This window comes from Pseudophryne corroboree, chromosome 2 (genome assembly GCF_028390025.1).
Source record: "Pseudophryne corroboree isolate aPseCor3 chromosome 2, aPseCor3.hap2, whole genome shotgun sequence".
Classification (NCBI taxonomy): domain Eukaryota; kingdom Metazoa; phylum Chordata; class Amphibia; order Anura; family Myobatrachidae; genus Pseudophryne; species Pseudophryne corroboree.
The window spans coordinates 356,396,002-356,414,753 of record NC_086445.1 but is presented as its reverse complement, the minus strand read 5'-3'; the positions used below and the strand labels follow the sequence as shown (position 1 = coordinate 356,414,753).

General features: G+C 41.0%; 1 protein-coding gene across 9 annotated transcripts in view; it reads left to right on the top strand.

Annotated features, from left to right (window-relative positions):
• ATP11A (ATPase phospholipid transporting 11A) overlaps window positions 1-15,341 on the top strand; it is a 379,759-nt gene extending 364,418 nt beyond the window's left edge. For 4 of the 9 annotated variants that reach the window (XM_063953146.1, XM_063953154.1, XM_063953152.1 and 1 more), the window contains one exon: window positions 10,752-11,979. In XM_063953146.1, the coding sequence (XP_063809216.1) occupies window positions 10,752-11,009 (258 nt within the window). In that variant the 3' untranslated portion in view covers window positions 11,010-11,979. Of the gene's footprint in view, window positions 1-4,587; window positions 4,696-10,751; window positions 11,980-13,822 lie in introns of those variants that run through there. The other 5 variants (XR_010217495.1, XM_063953148.1, XM_063953151.1 and 2 more) reach the window with 5 other exon arrangements.
• The last annotated feature ends 3,411 nt before the right edge of the window (window positions 15,342-18,752 follow it).

Sequence of the window (18,752 nt, the reverse complement as noted above, 5' to 3'; positions counted from 1 at the left end):
AGATCAGCTCAGTGGGGGACCATTTTTCCATCTGGACTTAACTTGGTTGGCTTTGGCAGCATGACTGTTGAAGCCATTGTCCTCTGAGTGAAGGGCCTCTCTGATCAGGTCATTCAGACTATGATATAGGCTAGAATGCCACCCCTCGACCATGAATTAACATTGCATTTGGTTGATTACATCTCATGGTGTGAATGGAAGAGGGTCCATACTACTTCATTCAACTTGGCTTCTCTGCTGTCGTCTGCAAGACGGCTTGAATAGTGGGTTGAAACTTCACTGAAGGTTCAGGTTTCTGACCTTTCAATGTTTTTACCAACATAAGTTGGCCATCATCCCTGAAGTTAAGACTTTTTTGGGGGGTATGCTTCATGTCCATCTACCCTTTGTCAACTGGTTGTTCTGCGGAATCTCAGTTTGGTCCTGTTCACACTTCAAAGAAACCTCCCTTATGAACCTGGAAGTTGTGGTTCACAACTTTCTGATCTGAGAAGTCTTTGGTGGCCCTTTTATCTTCCAGTCGAGTCTATGAGTTGGTTTCTCTTTCTTACAAGTCACTGTTCCTCATTTTTCATCAAGACAGGGTGGTTCTGTGCACCAGTCCTTCTTATAAGTTGAAGGTCATCTCCCAGTTTCATTTTTAAACAAGATATTGTGATTCCAGCTCTGACTAATGGCACATCCCCTGGCAGCAAGAATGCTCTGGGCCTTCTTGATGTTGTTAGAGCCTTGCCGATGTATGAGAAGAGATCTGCTGTATACCATAAAATGGACAACCTCCTAGTTCTGCACACATTGTTGATGGCCAGATGGAGTATGGTGACCATCTGACACGCATATGTTAATGAGAGGGCTCCAATTCCAAATAGTCTGGTGGCCCATTCTACCAAATTGGTGGGCGCCTCTGTGGAGTAATTATGCAAGGTGGTCATCTATTACAAAGTTCTACAAATCTAATGTTTTTGTAGCTAGAGATGCCAGTGTCCCCAAGATAGGATGACAGAGAAAATAGGATGTTTGGTTCACACTGTTAAATCCATTTCTTCTAATCAATCTGGGGGACACTGTGTTACCTCTTTTCCCACTCTCTTTTGTTAAAGGGGTTTTTTATGTCGAAACTAAGGCATACAGTGTATTTCGGATGGATTAAGAGAAATGGTTTTAACGTTGAGCATCAAAAATCCCATTTATGAGCACCCAATTTTATTCTTTAGCTACAGATGTGGCTTGAATTACTCATAAGAGTGAGGGTACATCAGGACAGTTTCTTTTTTATGTATTTGTCACTTTTGTGTGTTTATATTATTGCATTATTCTATGCACGTACTTGGCCAGAGGGGGGCAGATGCTGCTATCTTGGCACACATAACCATTTACCTGCCTGTAAAACTTGCCATTAAAATAGAAAGTAGGTTTGTGACATTACAAGGGTATTTGTATCGCAGTTCATAGATGATCCTTGCTTTTTTAATTAATGAAAATAACATTTCCAATTAAACTATAATCTTTTGCAATATTAACATATTACATATCAGTTGAATAATACAGTGAAAGATAATGCAACACAAATACATTAATACCTTTATGGAGACTCATCTAAATATTAATGTGGAGTTGTGCTTTTAATTATTTTTTCAATTAAATTTGTATATGTTTAATTAAACAGTAATGCATTAAATTTCTTAGATTTTTTTTACTGATCCTCAGTATAATTTTTAGTGTACTGTTGCTTGTTTTAGCCTCCAAATTACATTGATGCAATTGTAGCCTATAGAATGTATTGGGCCTATGACTAGGTCTTTCCATACACTACTGGAAAAGCAAGTATAATGAAAATAAAAATGTTTACCATTGTGTACATATAGAGTGTACCTAACAAGCACCTTTATCAGTAAGATTTCCCTTTTTGTGATCTGTGTAGCATCAGGTTGCAAAATATGTAAATATATAAATAGCTATATCTGGTAAAATAGATAAGTAAAACATTTTATAATAAGCTAAAGATATATAGTGGATCAGGGCAGTGATTTATTGTGTCAACGTTTATTTTTATGTTTTCACATATGGATTGTATTTTCCTAATTTTTGGAACTTCCGTTTTGAAGTCCAGGGAGCAAGTTTGACGACATAATTTGTGTTATCATGGATCTGTTCCCTTTTGTGCAATGCAGTGATTTGCATCACCTCACAGTAGGGACTAGGCCAAGTTTATGCAAAATGCATCTTCATGGCTGTACCAATATCACTAGAGAATGTAGGAGGATGGGCTACTCTTCCAGGATTCCTGGAGGACTCTATGAAATTCAGGAGACTGACAGATAGTCTGGAAGAGTAGGTAGGTGTAGTATGGATTAAATATATCCAACAGGTCATATTGTTCATATTTTCCCTTGTTTCAGCAAGTTGTGCTTTATAAAATGGACATATGACAGGGGTGCAAGAGCATTGTTAGGACTACAAGCGAAACTTAGGTAGGGGTCTAGTTGTTATAGCTACCAACCCTCCTTTCTTCTGTTAAAATATTAGATAGGGGCCCCTTCATAGAATGAATGTCCGACATGGTACGAGCACTGTGCATTCGCCACTCACAAGATGGTTCTGCTACTTTAAGAACCTTCGGCAGTTCCACAAGTGCATCAGGGGGTGCGCTGAGTCTCAGAGGGCATCTCTTATCAAGTTCCAGCATTGGATCAATAAAATAATGGTACAGGTTAAGTATCCCATATCCAAATATCCGAAATACGGAATATTCCGAAATACGGACTTTTTGAGTGAGATAGTGAAACTTTTGTTTTTTTATGGCTCAATGTATACAAACTTTGTTTAATACACACAGTTATTAAAAATATTGTACTAAATGACCTTCAGGCTGTGTGTATAAGGTGTATATGAAACATAAATGAATTGTGGGAATGTAGATACACTTTGTTTAATGCACAAAGTTATAAAAAATATTGGCTAAAATGACCTTCATGCTGTGTGTATAAGGTGTATATAAAACATAAATGCATTCGGTGCTTAGATTTAGGTCCCATCGCCATGATATCTCATTATGGTATGCAATTATTCCAAAATACGGAAAAATCCGATATCCAAAATACCTCTGGTCCCAAGCATTTTGGATAAGGGATACTCAACCTGTAACATCTTTTAAGGAGTCACGGAAAGTGTGCATCCATTGACTTAACTAGAAATTGCACAAAATGTTATGCTTCAGCATTTTTTAGTAGCTGTGTGGTTCTTGGTTCCTGTCCTTTGCTACCGAAAAAAAAAAAAAATCAACAACCTTTATACATCCTGCAAGAAAAAACATAGGTGTATGCATTTGACAATACCACAACGATGAAAGTTGACTTGCAGTGGAATCCTCCATAAAGCATTAAATGTAGCATTTAGCCATTGTGCCAGTGCCAGGAGTAAGATATAAACTAAAGTCAGCCACCTTGTAAAGCAGAAGACAGTGCTCCCATCTTAGGTAAAGGGAAATCCCTGTAATAGTTGAGGTATGGTAACTCTACTAGGTACAGTACACCTTCAATAAATGGTTAAGATACAATGTGTTGGAGGCATTCTGTACTGCAGAGATACTGAGCTACAGTAGACCTGTGCATGGGAAACACAAGAAATAGTGTCCTCTTCAATATATCATTTACAGATAAGTTTGTTATGGATTTGGTGGCACTTTATATATCGATCTGTACAATTGTATTGGCGGTATTGAGGATGTGAAAGTGATAGTCACATTTACCACTGAATTAGGATAATAATGACAGGCAGGTGATGGCGCGTAATGGAAACAGATAACGTTATACATACCTGTATAGTACCTATTACATTGAATTTGAAGAATCTGTCACTAATGACCATCAACTAAAAATGATGTATAATTTAATTGCCTAAACATAACTACACTTTTTTGCATCATAAACCTATTTTTTCTGGCCTTGATTATTTATTTATTTTTAGTGTTTGGTTCTCATTAGTCAACACCTATCATATATGAAGGCTACATGAAGAGTGTATACACACTATAATATCCCTTTCACACATAAACCCCGGCTTTAACCCGGCTCAAACCTCGGACAATGAGCACAGGTTAAAGCTAGGGTTTCAGTACTTACCACTGTTCACACATGGGTGACAGAACCAGGTTATTCCTAGGTCATCGCCGTTTACACCGAACCTGGGTCTTCCGGTGATCCGGGTTTCCCATCTCACAGTAGATGCTTGGAGATGATGTAATCTCCAAGCGCTACTGCCCCCGCCAGTCAACTCCTTTTAGGCATGACCTGGGTCATCAAGACCCTGGTAATGCCTTTCAGACCGCAGGTGACCCGGGTCGGACCCGAGATTAACCTTGGTATCGAGCAAGGTCACTTACCCGGGATTTTCGACCCAGGTTGGGTCTGTTCACACATATCTAATTCCTTGGTCGAGCCACAAGCCCCAGCAAAAATCCGGGTAGAAAGGGTACGTGTGAAAGGGGTATAAATCATTGTATATGCACCCCATGTTGAGCCATACAAATTCAAGTCTGATGCAACTGCATGTTCTGAGCATATCTTAGTGTTTTCCTCATCCTTACAGAAAATAATGAGACAAAGTGCGGACATTGAAGGGCCTCTCCTGGACGATGTCAGTGCTGTTGGCAGATAAGTGCAACAAGTAAATTGAATAGGTACCGTATTTATATAGGTGAGACCAGTGTGAATTTTCCTCTGGTGTGTTAAAACTCTAGATATTTTTCCTCCATACTCTTTTCTATGAGTGATGTTTGTATTCCCAGCAAATTTGGTAAAATTTATATATGAACTGCGAAAATATTACAACTGCAGCAAGTATTACTGTACTTTAGGGAGGACACTTGGGGCTGGATTCTGAATCGGACGTGATGTTTTACATATGCACTTGCATTGTATGTACAGAGTCGCAGTACAGATTTGTCTGCACGGTAACAAATGTAAGGGGGCGTTCCTGGACAGGGAATGGGGGTGGCTAAACAGATGCACGGAAATGTTGTCTCTTATGGGGTGGTACTGGAAGCGCTAGTGTACAAAGCTGATGAGCTGTCCACGTAGGATGCCATACTCAGATGGTGCAAGTTTCGATGGTGCGACCGATGGGGGTTGTAAAGACGCACCAAGTGGTAGATCAGCATTTACAGATGCTGACGGTGGGCTTCTCATTCCGTGCATATTGGAATGCATAAATGCCCCAGGGAAGGACTTTGTAGCAGCATTAGAATAAAGATGCAGACGTGAGTGCGACAGAAAACACAGCTGCGTCCAACTCCGAATCAGCATCTTGGTGATATACCAAACTCTGTATGAAGAATCATAACGTAAAATTAAATTTCACATTGTATGTGATTCTTTTTTTCCCCTCAACATGCTCCCATCCTCAGCTATGATAATATGCTAGACAGGCCTAAGCTAGCTTGCTTATTAAAGGCAGGAAACAAATATTACAAATGTCTGTTCTTAACATTCTTTAATAAGACAAGTGTTTTATAAATGACCATTCATGTAATACTGCAAACTAGGCTATTGGGCGGCTCCAGGAAATGTCAATTCCTGTTCTACTTATTCGCTCTGAAATCTTTGGCTAATTAGCATGATTAATATATCAATTTGTGCAACTCCCCTCACTATGGGGGTAATTCAGACCTGATTGCTAGGGTGCGTTTTTTGCATCCCTGCGATCAGGTAGCACCGCTTACAAGGGTATGGTGTGTGTGCGGGTGAGCAATTGCATGTGTAACAGAACTGCACGAACATACGTTTGTGCAGTTTCTGCTCAGCTCAGGACTTACTTAGCCGATGCAATAATCGGGGCTGGAGCCGACGTCAGAATCCCTCCCTCCAAACGCCTAGTCCCTCCTGCGTATTCCCGGACACTGCCTTAAAACGGTCAGTTGCCACCCACAAACACCCCCTTACTGTCAGTCTCCTTGTGATCGCCGGTGCGTTTGGAATTCCCATCGTGACCAGCGATCCCCGTTGCTGCGGACCGTTGCGTCTATGCATTGAATCCGGAAAATGTGGCGAAGATGTATGGGGCCTATAAGGTTTCAAGAGCATATATGACTAGTGACACTTTACTTACAAAGAGTACAATGCATAATTACAAAAAGGATATTAATAAATTCTTACAATAAAAATAGAAAATCATTTACAATAAAAATAGAAAATACATGTACAGCAGTTCAAAAATAAAAATGAAAGCTTGTATGAAATGGGATGTAGTTATGTAACCGGCGGTCAGGAGACCGCCGGTCACAATACCGGTGGCTACATCCCAACCCCTCTAAATCCCGACAGTCGGCTGCCGACTATCAGTGACTATTCCCACTTGTGGGTGTCCACGACACCCATAGAGTGGGAATAGAACCTGTGGCGAGCGCAGCCCACAACTCGCCAGTGAGCCCGTAAGGGGCTTCATTGCGCTCCCCTTCCTCGCCGGCATTCTGCTGCCGGGATCACGCTGTCAGTATGCTGACCGCCTGGATCCCCAGCATCGGTCAGCCATACCCAACCCGTATGAAATATAGCAGGTTTATCTTCTAATGGATGAGAGGACAACAAAGTCTCTCAAACTCTGTTCATCCCCAAAAGACCAAACTTCTGCAGTAACATTTAAAACATACACCATTCCTCTATATTGGTATCATCCCCAACTCTGCCATGATTGGCTAGCTGGTTTTTGATCCTGCTTTATGATGTCTGGGATAACCCATCCAGTAGCGGATCTTGCCACGGGCAAGCAGGACTTTTGCCCTTGGCGCCGCCTTCCGGAGGGCGCCGCACCATGGCAAGATCTGCTACTGCAGTGCTGTGCCCCCCGCTGTGTCCCGTTGCGTCCCTTCGCTTTTTTAAGGTTAGTGGTTAACTGTCCTAATACAGTACATTGTACCATAACTGTCACCTGAGATGTTCCTAAATTACACCAAGTCCGAAGTTTAGCTCCGAACAATATTAGATCAGATCATCAGCATGTAAGTGGTTTCAATCCAAACATATAAAACTATGAATAACTTTAGCTGATATATATATATATATATATATATATACACACACACACACACACACACACACACACACACACACACACACACGCACATACACGGCCACTAGCCACATATTTACGTACACACAGCCCCATATGCACACAGCCACATACGCACAAACACAGCCCTCATATGCACCCAAACAGCCCTCATATGCACACAAACCCCATATTTACACACACAGCCCCATATGTACACACACATATGTACACATAGTGTTCCAAACACTGCAGCCACGGCTGGTGCTCCTTACCTATAGAAGGCATCTTCTAGTGCAGAGCAGCCGACTCCTAGATAGCATGAGCCCCTGCGGGGGATGGGGATGCTGGTGGGGGAAAGGCACAAGCAGGGCTGTCAGGAGAAGGGCGCATTGTCTGACAGTGTTGGCAAACCCCGCCTCCTCCTCTCTTTGAGATTCGGCTCAGAGACTGGAGTGGAGCAAATCACCAAAGGCAATGGAGCATGTCAGGCAGGGTGCCCCCTTCAGAGCTGGAGCACAGCAACTGACTCCATTGCCTCCAGGACTTTCGTTACTGCATGTATCTCTATAAGTATAATTTAATAGAGATGTGTGAGCAACTAGATACACAATTCCTCCGTTCCCCCATTGCGCTATGAGCCCTTAATTTTCATAAGTCTTGCTTACACGATTTCTACGTATTTTTAGGTTTTTAGAGATTTTTAGCTACATCCAAATTAGTATATATATATTTTTTTTTTTAAATACAGGTTAATTATCAAGCTTCCTTTTTGTTTGGCTTGACAATCCATTTTGCATGTGCCGGACTGCTTGCACCCAACTGTGCCTGCAGAGATGCCAGATGGCCTGCAACAAACACATATTTTGGTGTAGGCAGTAAGGGTTTACAATTATAAAATTTTTGTTATGCCTGGTTAAAATAATCTGAATAAGTATTCCCTATTTCTAATCACACAGGATACTACCAGTATATGAAATATATAGAGATATAGGTAAAGTTCAAATTGATTTAAATAGACCGCTCTAGTAACACTTATAACTAAGCTTTACAGACTGTAAAACAGACCGGTTGTAGTGTCTCTAAACCGATGTCATAAAAGTACAATTTGAGTGATTTTGCTCATTGAAAATACAATTTCTATATAAAATAAGATAACGCTTGCTATTTGAATCATAAACCTATTAACCATTTTATCCATTTAGCAGCACTATGTATATATGGCAACTTTACTGAATTTGGGGTAGTCCTCTAGCACTTCTAGAGGAGTAGGCCTCTCTTCTTCATCCCACCCACTTTCCTAGTAAAATTGGCAGGACTGGGGTGCAGTGATGACATTCTCAGAATTGTCATCTTGACCCCCTCCCCCCCCCCCCCCCCACACTCCTTCCCTGCCACTCACCCCTCTTGCAGCATTTTACTGGGAGGTGGTGGGGCCTAAACACATGAAGCCCCGTGTCCTGCCACTCCACAGTGACAACCAACATCTTCCAGAGGAGACAAGTTGGCAAGTATGTGTTTAAGTGAGCTCAAATTTTGTGCTCTCATGAACCAGCCACCTCCACCTCCAATCATCTCCCAAGGCAGACCTGCAGGTTTACTTTATAGTCAATAAATATGTATCCTTATCTTACTATAAGCAGGAAACCATGGAGTATATTTACTAAGATGGGAGTTCTATTTAAGATGGGATGTTGACAATAGCTACCAATCAGATTCCAGGTATTATATTCTAGAAGGTGCTAGATAAATGAGAAGTAGATTCTGATTGGTTGCTATGGGCAACATCCCATCTTAAATAGAACTCCCATCTTAGTAAATTTACCCCCATGTTTAAGCAGCGTAAACGGTATCATTTTCCTCTATTTATATGAAAATTCAGGGCTCCTTGTGTAGCCAGTATATTATGACTACCGGTTGAGTATCCTATATCCAAATATCCGAAATACAGATTTTTTTTTGAGTGAGATAGTGAAACCTTTGTTTTCTGATGGCTCAATTCACACAAACTTTGTTTAATACACAAAGTTATTAAAAATATTATATTAAATGACCTTCAGGCTGTGTGTATAAGGTGTATATGTAACATAAGTGCATTCTGTGCTTAGACTTAGGTCCCATCTCCATGATATCTCATTATGGTATGCGATTATTCCAAAATATGGAAAAATCCGATATCCAAAATACTTTTGGTCCCATACATTTTGGATAAGGGATACTCAACCTGTATATTGTTAATAACTATAGTAGTTTAAATTACTAAAATATTCTCCTGTTTTTAAAATGGTAATAAAATGTCCCTTTAATTTAAAATTTAAGGTTTTCTGAAATTTATGACATAAATTTCCATGTCAGCTACCACAGATGAAGATAGATGGTTTTATTTTTACTAAAGTAATGCGTAAGAGTTTGGAGAGTCTTTTTGTAGTAATAACATTTTTATAGTAGGATGATGCTTCCTTTTTGTTACTATATTGGTATAATTGGCAGAACATCTAAGGAATGATTCAGTTATTGGTGATGGGCGTGATGTGTCGCTCCACAAAGGTGCATAATGGCCACCAACATTGTCCGTTCGGGAGTACCATAATGAACATTTACTGTATGTGCGCAGCTGAACATTGCATGAGTTTGGCCGCACATCACTCAGCCAAGGGTCTTATCTTCTGTGGTAAATGTCACTCCAGGGGTTACAGTCCTATTCAGTACTCATGCCCCAGAGCCAATGAGAGTCAAGAAGAGCCCTACTGCTTTTCTGATATCTCCGGCACAGAGGGTTGTGTTGAGCAATCACCTTCCACTCTGGTAGTGGAAGTAGTATTATGCTGACCACTGTAGCGAGGAGAACCCATACTCGTCGTCATATTGATATAATGGAAACAAGCGTACGTGTAGCTGAGGATTGAAGGGAGCAAGGAATTGGTTATTGCTGTGAGTTTTAGGTTGTTTTGATTTAAATGGATTTGTTGATTAGCAGATCAACTTGTAAGTAACTGAAAATAGCTATTGTATAAGCACTTAGTAGATCTTCCCTCCTTAGTACAGGCTTTGGTTTAGGCCAGAGGTTCCCAAACGCAGTCCCCTTATGGTCCAGGCTTTAAGTATATTCTTGCTTGATCACAGGTGACTTAATTAGTACATCCGTCAGTTTGATTTAACCATTTGTGGTGAGCCATTTAAGCCATACTTAAAACCTGGACTGTTGGGGTGCATTGAGGGCAGCATTTGGGCACCTCTGGTTTAGGTTACTATGCTGCATGTATCTCAGTCTTATAAGTGCCCACTTGAATCCATTTTTATAATCTTTAAAATTAAGTGTGCTTGCATACACTCAGTACATTTTTTGGAAAATGTTCCCTGAAATATTATTTAACATGTAAAGCGCTATTATTTATGTTGTAAAAACTTGTGAATACTGTTCATTATGACATGATTTTTTTAGAATAACAATAGCAATCTGCAGCTGGATGCGTACTGCATAATCCAAAAACAATGGAAAAACACATTTCCACAATCTTTAGAGTTTACCTTTTGTAAAAGGGCTGTTGAAATCCTGGCTTGAATCCCTTTTGCATATTAGTTGTTGATTTGAAAGCTAGACCCAGTGCTTGAAAATATTTTTTTTTCTGCTTGGTTAAGGTTTTTTATTGTTTTAGCACACATTATGCACTACTGCTGAATCCCAACTTACTTTCCTTTCTCCACAGAATCCTTCCAAGCTTCCTCAGGACCACGTTTCAGAGTTCACACCTTTAGCCTCCATGCAGAGCCCAAACTACCAAAGCAACGAGTGCAACAGTGATGTGGACAGCAGGTCTAATTATCTTTCTAAAAAAGTGATGCTCACTCACTGGGAAGGCAATGCTTATTTCAAACTCCCATCCCTTTTTGGTTATTCCAATACCCGCTATAGCTCCAGCACAGGCTCATACCTCAGCAGATCAGGGCTGGAGACATCTGTGTGACAGATCACCACTGCAAGCCTTTATAAACTCTACATTTTATAACTTGGGAGATGCAGCAAAACGATTGTTTAGTAAAACGTTTGCCTCTGGGACGCATACTACTGTCTGACATTAGGAGAAATTGCTCCTCGCGAGGCTCTTAGTTATTTTTTTAAGCACTGCAGTAATCAAGCACAGAACAATCATCACAGTCTGGTACTGTGTGGCTGATAGCACTATACATTATACTTGTTCCTTATCCAAATATGTATGTGGTTTAATTAGGTCTGCTTTTAGTTGTCTTTTATACTACTGAGCTGTGTGTGTGTGTGTGTGTGTGTGTGTGTGTGTGTGTGTGTGTGTGTGTGTGTGTCTGCTTGTGTATGTTAAGTCAACAAGTTGCTATTTGGTGGAGCTCAATGTACCGTCTAACTGAAGATCCTGCTCTCTTTCTCTCCTCTGCTGGTACCAAAAGAACAAGCTGGTGTTTCCCTTGTGCTCATTTATTTTCAAGAAACTCTGTCTAAGAACCATTTCATTGTAAGTTGCCAAACATGTTAACGTAATGTGTCTTCCTCTAGATTTATACAGTAGATGTGTGCTTGTGTCCTGTGTCATATAATGTCCTTCTAGCGGTGCACATGTCTAAGTGCCATTACGGTGGAACATCCTTCTAGAACAGGATTGCTTTGTAAAATACAGTCTGCACATCTGCTAGGAAAACACAACTCATTCAATATGAATTTCTTGTTAAGTGTAGTTGAACACTGGAATGAATGTATTCTAATTTCATTATATCTAGTGCTTACATTGGGTGTCCCACTATGTGCTGTCTGTGGTAAAAGTTTTCCTAAGCAGCTACAACCACAGCAACGCTTTGCGGTTACAAATAACATTAGAATTAGAATAAAATAGGAGGGGGTCATTGCAGTACAAAACATAAAATCTGCACTTTTTTGTCTCTAATTAAACAAGCTGTAACTTTCAAAAATGTTATTTCTATGTATTTTTTATGCTAGCTTAAAATAATTTTACAAAGCTTCCCCAAAAATGTTTATTTAGTTATTTGTCATAAATGAACAAAAAAGTACACATTCTACCTGGCTCCTGCAGCGTGCTGGAGCTGGCTGGAAGCTGCCGTGAGGTCGGGCGGCTGAGTGACATCCTGCTGCAGCGCTACTGTAGCGCTGATCTTCCCTGTATGCCCGCTGGCTGTCCCCTGTCTCCCTGCGGCTCTCCCCCCTCGCCTCCTCTGGGTCTGCATCCCAGTCTGACATCTTTTGATGTCGGACTGAGATGGTCGAAAAGGGGGCCAAAACCTGTCTGTTTTGGCCCCGTTTTCGTCACAAGTACGTGGATCGGCAGCTTTTCCGCCGATCCACGTGCTTTTCGACAAGTCAAGTTCATCGACTTGTCAAATAATTTAGGGATATATTGAATAGGTCGAATCACGTTTCGACCTTAAAAAGTCAAAAACTGCCGTCTTTTTTTTCTAATTGAATATTCAATTGAATATACCACATAGTATATATTTGTGTGTATATTCATAATAAAGAACATGGTGTACATGAGTAATCACAAAATATTGTCCCATAGAATAAACCTCTTATGCTGGGTGCACACTTGTAGATATATCTGCAGATTAAATAGATATATCTACACGCGGATCGGTCAGTGTGATGTGCATACACACTGCCCGATTCGTCGTGACTAATGTCATGAACTGGACGGGCATTTACATGCGCCGATATATCACCCAGTGTATATGCACCTTTACTTTCAAAACGTGAAAATACAAAATATTGTTTTGTTTTCGAAACATGTTGAGCTCAAATTTTTGTCTCTGATAAATAGACATGGGGGGTAATTCCAAGTTGATCGCAGCAGGAAATTTTTTAGCAGTTGGCCAAAACCATGTGCACTGCAGGGGAGGCATATATAACATGTGCAGAGAGAGTTAGATTTGGGTGGGTTATTTAATTTCTGTGCAGGGTAAATACTGGCTGCTTTATTTTTACAATGCAATTTAGATTGCAGATTGAATACACCACACCCAAATCTAACTCTCTCTGCACATGTTAAATCTGCCTCCCCTGCAGTGCACATGGTTTTGCCCAACTGCTAACAAAATTCCTGCTGCGATCAACTTGGAATTACCCCCATAGATAGGTACTGTGGCCCTCATTCCGAGTTGTTCGCTCGGTAATTTTCTTCGCATCGCAGCGATTTTCCGCTAATAGCGCATGCGCAATGTTCGCACTGCGACTGCGCCAAGTAAATTTGCTAAGAAGTTTGGTATTTTACTCACGGCATTACAAGGTTTTTTCTTCATTCTGGTGATCGTAAAGTGATTGACAGGAAGTGGGTGTTTCTGGGCGGAAACTTGCCGTTTTATGGGAGTGTGTGAAAAAACACTGCCGTTTCTGGGAAAAACGCAGGAGTGGCTGGAGAAACGGGGGAGTGCCTGGGCGAACGCTGGGTGTGTTTGTGACGTCAAACCAGGAACGAAACTGACTGAACTGTTCGCAGTGGCAGAGTAAGTGTCGAGCTACTCAGAAACTGCTTAGAAATTTCTAATCGCAATTTTGAGAATCTTATGTTTGCAATTTTGCTAAGCTAAGATTCACTCCCAGTAGGCGGCAGCTTAGCGTGTGCAATGCTGCTAAAAGCAGCTTGCGAGCGAACAACTCGGAATGAGGGCCTGTATATCTATCTATGAGTGGACTAATGGCTGATTTATAGAGCTTTATAGTGTTGCTGTCATGAATTGTTGATTCCATGTATTCTAAAGGCAAGCACTAAATGTGCTAATTGCTGTGTTCTTTCTCTTGCAGCTTTATACTTTGTACTACAAATTGCCATTTGAGCCATAAATAAGAAGAAGTTTTCCTTTATGTATTCATAAAATTCAGCATGCCTGTTATGTCTGCTAACAAAGCCTTTTCACAGCCTTCACACAGGTCCGAGAAGCAATATTGCTAGTTGTTTGACCCAGTCAGACCATCTTGTTTATTCCAGGGCCATTGGAATCAATCTGCAAGTGAAAATTTGTAGACAGCGGGCAAGTTTACCACCTCACCTGTTATTTTCTAGTTATACAAGAGTTACATTTCTAACTTTCATGTATATATTTAATCATAGTACATAAGTGTTGACATCAATGTGTATAATGACCTGTAAAGCTTTAGTACCCACATCATAGACCTGGAAGATTTTTTTGGGGGGGGAGGAAATGCTTGTGTATAGAGGTCTGTTACTGCAGATATAGGGAGAGATGTATGAAGCAGTGAAAAGAGTGGATAAGTGTGCCAGTGAAGAAGTTGCCCATGGCAACCAATCAGCATTAAGGTAACATTTATCAAGTGCATTCCCTAAAAATAATAAGTAGCTGATTGGTTGGCAAGGGCAACTTCTCCACTCTTTTTACTGCTTCATACATCTCCCCTATAGTTTTACTTTATGGAAACATAAGAGCTGTACTAGAAGAGAATAATGGGGGAGATGTATCAAAGCTGCTAAAAAAAAGACAAGTGGAGAAGTTGCCCATAGCAGCCAAGCAGATTACCTATCATTTTATTTAATGTACTAGATAAATTTTAGCCAGAAACAGAGGGGTTGCTATGGGCAACAGCTCCCCATGTCCTTTTTAGAAGGTTTGGTACATCTCACCCATAGTGTTCTTAATATCACCTGAGACACAAATGCCAACCTTGTGCCTGAGAATTACATGTCCTAGTATATCTAATAACTGGCAAGTACTAAATCTAATAATACAAAAATAATAAAAGCTATAAAAGCAGAACAAAATCACCAGCACACATTGTCAGTATTGCATCCATACAATTGAAGAACACATTGTGGTTCTCAAAGTGTGTTAGAAGCTACAAGTGTGAGAAGCAATACATAATAGAGTGTTATTCTAATTCCTTATCAAGTCAACCCTGTTGCAGGGCCATAACTAGGCAAGTGCTGGCGGTGCCTAGCACACAGTGCATATGCTCTTTAGGCAGAGAACCACTGGCAGGACCACATCGCACTATAGTCTCCTTTCATGCCTGGCACCCCCACAACCACTGCCGCCAGCTGCAGTGTGGCCTGCATTGAGGTGTGCCCGGCTCTTTCTGTTATATACATTACATAGCTGCCCGGCTGCAGGCTCCGCCCCCTCCTCAGCCACAGTGCCTCCTGTAGACAGGCAGCGAAGCAATACAGCTCATCATCCTGCTGCTGCTCTTCTTCTTCTTCTACGTGGCTGCTTCCTTGCTCCAAGGCTGCATCTCCTTCCCAGGCTGCTGCGGGACACAACAAAGTAAGCAAGGCAGAGATGGAGGGGGAGATGTACAAAGCCTGAAAAGTGATAAATATCACTGTGATGAAGCACCAGCCAATCGGCTCCTAACTGTCATGTCACAGGCTGTGTTTGAAAAATGACAGTTAGGAGCCGATTGGCTGGTACTTTATCACTGTGATATTTATCACTTTTCAGGCTTAGTACATCTGGCCCGGAGAGAGAACAATAATGAGGAGGTGGAGGGGCTCTGTGTATAATGCATAAAGTGTATAAGGGGCTCTACTGTGTGGCGTATCGTGTATAAGGGGTACTAATGTGTGGTGTACTGTGACTAACGGACACAACTGTTAAGGTGCCCATACATCAGCAATCACAATTTATTGTTACACAGATCTTGTGATTTATTTCCCAGATATGTTGTTCCCCCAATCCATGTAACTTTGCCCATTATGTACAGTACAGATATGTTTCAATGATTTGCAGATCATTTTCAGTTAAACAGACCTGCCAATCTTGAAAAACTCATCAGGTTACTAGAAACGGTCTGCAGATCTGCGGATTGTTACACGTACACTAGCAATCTACATACACAATTGATCTGTGAAATTAAACATGTTGAAAAACCTGGTTTAACAATCTCAATCGATTTGTAGCCGAAATCTGCAATCTGTGAACCCCATACATTGCATATTTATTGACACAATCATCTGCAGAACATCAGATTGTCCCAATTGATTACTGCTGTGTGGGCCTCTTTAGGTGTAATGCAAATTGGTACTCTTCTGTGGCCACGCCCCTATATTTTTGCTGCACGTCTTAGGCGCACACTGTCTCTATTTTAAATATGGGGGTTAGGGGCACCAATTCTCTTTCTGGCACAGGGCACCATGTGCCAGTAATCTCTAGTTACGGCTCTGCCCTGTTGGTCTCTGCAAAACAAGATTTATTAATTATAGAGTGTAAAACTGAAGTAACTGGATATACAGTATAACCCATAAATATCACCTACAGAAAATGAAACTGAAATGTACCTATTGTACCCATGTGTTACTTCAAGCTTTACATCAAAATAAGCTGCTCTCTTCGGGCCACAATACAATAGCCCATTTCTTATTAAGGTAGCTAGATTCAAACTAGACTGAACCACTCTAATTGTGTATGTAATGTTTTAGCTAGCAATGCATTCTCTACAATCATTTGTTGTCTTTGATTACATAAATGGGGGGAAAAATATACAACCAGAAACATTCTATTTTGAGGCTGAGGAAAAATTCCACCCAACCTTAAAAAATAGTTTTAGATAGGGTTTATTATAATAAAATATAAAGTTCAACCCTGGTACAGCTTTATGCCAATTCCATTACTGTATATACTGTATTACTCTTTAACAAAACTGTGGTAGAAATTCAGAGCAAGATTGAACACTGTATTTTACCATCATGATCTCCCAGGCCACAAACCCACGTATCAAATTCCCTCTAGCACCCAATAAGACTTTCCTCCAGCTTTCAGATCTTGAACACTTGCTGAAACCCCATCTCTTCATTGGAGCTGACCCTACTGCCTCCTGTACTACTCAGACTGGTACTGTACATGCTCACAGCTATCCCAGTTTTCACTCTGCTCACCGTTGTGCCACTTTCATGTAGATTGTAATATCACAAGCAGGGCTCTCCCCACACGTTGTTTTGGGGATTCTGGTCAGGATCCATACATCGAAAAACATTGTGGAATCCCAACACTGCATGGAATATCGTTGCCAGGATCCCAACATTCATTACAATCCCGGCACCGAGATCCCGACCCAAGGTTTGCTGCATTGGGGAACAGGGGGAGGTAAGGTTTAGGCTGCAAGGGTTGTAGGTAGGAGCGAGTGTTAGGGTTAAGCTGCGGGTAGGGGTAGTTTGGGTTAGGCACCACCGCGGAGGGTTAGAGTCAGGATGAGTAGGATTAGGTTTAGGCTGCGTGGAGGGTGGGTTAGGGTTAGGCACCACCGGGGAGGGTTAGGGTCAGGCTGCGGAAAAGGAGGGTTGGGGGTTTTGGGGATTAGGCTTAGTATACTTACCTACTAAGTGTTGGGATCCAACTAAGTGTTGGGATTAGGGTGGCCAATCCTGGTATAGGGATCAACGGGATGCTGGGATTTTGGCATAAAATTGGCCGGAATTGAATCCCAGGATTGGAGCTTCCAATCCCGAGGATTTCGGGATTAGTCACTAGCTGCTTTTTTTCAAAGATGGTGAGTGCTGAGCATCTTCAGCAGATGGCTCAGATATTGCCCAGCTCCCCCTGCCCCCGCTGTGTGCACTGCGCAGTGTGACGTCATGTCAGAGGTCATGCTATGCAGCATAAGTGCAGTAGCGCGTGCCACCTGAATTACCAGCACCTGCAGCTCACCTTGCCACCCGCAGTCCTCCATAAACTGGCCCACCCACCTGCCAAAGAGGATGGTAAGTTATTGTGGGTTTTAGGCGGGGGTGCCATTGAATAATTTAATTTTAAAACCAACAACCCAATTCCGGGTATCCCGTGATTGATTGTCTTTCAATCCCGAATCCCGTGATTGAAATAAATAGCCCAGGATTGGCCACCCTAGTTGGGATGCCACTGTCGGTATTATGACTGCCGGGATCCCGATATCATCCTTTTGTTTTCATGTCCTCAATTATTTTTCTCTTCCATGTAGGTCTGTTCTGTTATCCTGACAGTCTGTTGCTGTTGACCATTACTGAGCCTTACAAATTAACAATAATAATAATCATATAGGATTGTCCCTTTTTGTTGTCTCAGGAACACTATTTCTGTGTTATAGCTTCAAATGGATACATCATCGCTTTAAAATATGGATTTTGTTAAACCACTGGAATATATCAATATTGTGTATTTTTCCATACCCCAAAATGAGGTTATGCGAAGTGTTGCCTTTTTCCTCCATTACGTGAATTACCATAAGAGAATGACTTGTTCCACCTGCTTGATCTTCCCAGTGATGGGTGTGAGACTGCTGTAAATTGTGTTGCTTATACTTTTGTTGAGCATTAGCGATTTGTCCTCTGTGTAAATATAATATACTGTGCTTTCCAAGGAAATAGCATTATAAGGAAATATCTGTACAGTATGTAACAAAAGAAAAAAGTTGTGTGTGTGTAAATAAGTGACCTTCCACTGAATATCTGCATTTGCTGGACCCAGTTCACTTTTACATTTCATTCCTGTGTTGATAACTATAAATAAACCAGTACACAACAAAACTTGTATCCGTCTTTTATTCTAAGCCATATATAATCAGTTGATTAGACTGATCTGTTGCACTTGCCCATCTGTCTATCTGTACTCAATAAAGAAAGCAACAAAGAGTCAAAACACAGCTTATCTACATGAAGATACTGTATCATGAAGATGTAGACGCTTTAAAAATACAAAATCTGGATGTTCTATTATATGATGTGTAATATTACATAAAATCAGTAACC